This window comes from Neltuma alba, unplaced genomic scaffold, assembly GCF_004799145.2.
Source record: "Neltuma alba isolate B1F8T4 unplaced genomic scaffold, ASM479914v2 tig00010877_pilon, whole genome shotgun sequence".
NCBI lineage: Eukaryota > Viridiplantae > Streptophyta > Magnoliopsida > Fabales > Fabaceae > Neltuma > Neltuma alba.
The window spans coordinates 224,976-226,561 of record NW_021635668.1 but is presented as its reverse complement, the minus strand read 5'-3'; the positions used below and the strand labels follow the sequence as shown (position 1 = coordinate 226,561).

Genomic DNA, 1,586 nt, shown 5'->3' with positions numbered 1-1,586 from the left:
CTTTAGAGATATTCTTTTAACTCCCCTTGTCACTCCCTTCTCATTGTCCTAGGTTAATTCTGCATTTTCTTTTTCTGCTTTCAATCTATTCCCAAGTCCCATATCTGGAGTCCCACACTTCCTTCCTCTTCTTTTAAACTCCTTTCTATACCACTTCTATGCATGTCTTTGAGTTTAGACACTAAAAAAATCATGTTTCTCACCCACAACAATCGCATTATGTGGTTCTTCGACATTTTGAGAAGCAAATCGAGAACCAAAGACCTTCCTCTCACTATTCACAATCCCAAAGCCATTTCTTCTAGCTCTTCTATCCTTCCTCATAGCCATCCAATCACCAAAAACTACCCCTTTCTCCCTTCCTTGCTCAACCCCTTCCTGTTGCATAGTCACATCATCTCTACCGCAATCAACCTTCACTTTCTACTGGCATGCTCTCTCCAAGTACCCATACCTCCCATAATAGAAAAATAGGAGATGTAGTCCTCCATATTCCACTGCATACTCCTTTCCCTCATATATTATCTTAGGCAATAGAGACTCTTTTAGATTAACCTGCACTCCCAATCTTGCATAGCTCCCTCTCACAAGAAGAGATGTGGATAAATCAACTTTCATTGTTTTTCTAATTCTATCACCTGTCACAGTAAATATCATCTCTTCATAGGCTTCAAGTGGAAAGTCAGTCAATCGAACCCAAACAATAGCTTCCTCAGTGGCTTCAGAGGTCGGATCAAAGCTTCTCTTCCACTTCTTGACAGTCAAATAATGATCCTGAATCATCCAAGGACCTCCAATCAAGGCCCTATTATAGTCAGATCTACTTGAAAAAGTTACCACAAAAAAATCATTTGTCATTTCTACCACACTCACTACCCCTTCCTTAGCCCACATTCTCTATAATCTCTCTTCCATCTTCCTCAGACCGATCTTCCATCCTAATAACTTCATTTTCAGACTTAACGCAAAAGGCCTACAGATATGATCAATAACCTCCCAGGAAAGCAAAAATTCCGGAACTGAAATGTTACCTCTCTTATGCTCTATTACTATAATTCCTTCTCGTAGCTTCTCATCTGTCACCCCGACCCTCCTTTCATTCCCTTACTGCTCGAATCAGTTCCTTTCAGCATATCGCTAAAAGATCTTGTATATTCATCAGATTTAGTCATTTCCGCATCATCTTCCGTATTCCTAACTTTTTCCTTACTTCTCTGCAGCAAATCCGTCTCCTCCGCAGACCTCTGACTACGTTCATTGAGCTTTGGGAAATCCGCAAGTAATAGCAACGACCCACTCATGGCAGGTTTTGACACGACAATTGGATACAAAATTTTATTAGATGAATTGAATTGCAAAAGTTGGAGATTCAAGTTTGACTTTGACAAATACAACTCGTTGTAGTAATGCTGAAAGGAAAAGGGATATTGCTGCTTCATATACTTTTTGTTTTGCATCTTCAATGGTCTTTCATATAATTTTTTTTTCTTTGTTATGCTATTAAACTTGGACGATATTGCTCCCTTTTTTTCAACATTTTCAGAGTGATATTGCTCTTTAACGAAAACTTTTTAAGCAAAAAAAAA

General features: G+C 38.7%; 1 protein-coding gene across 1 annotated transcript; it reads right to left on the bottom strand.

Annotated features, from left to right (window-relative positions):
• Positions 1 to 423: 423 nt before the first annotated feature.
• LOC114759673 (uncharacterized) lies at positions 424 to 894 on the bottom strand. Its single transcript, XM_028948888.1, has one exon. It carries the CDS (start codon positions 892 to 894, stop codon positions 424 to 426), a length of 471 nt encoding a protein of 156 aa, XP_028804721.1.
• Between the last annotated feature and the right edge of the window lie 692 nt (positions 895 to 1,586).

What these genes read in the sequence shown, in the direction of transcription:
- LOC114759673 (XM_028948888.1), bottom strand. Translation starts at nt 894, where the DNA reads ATGTGGGCTAAGGAAGGGGTAGTGAGTGTGGTAGAAATGACAAATGAT.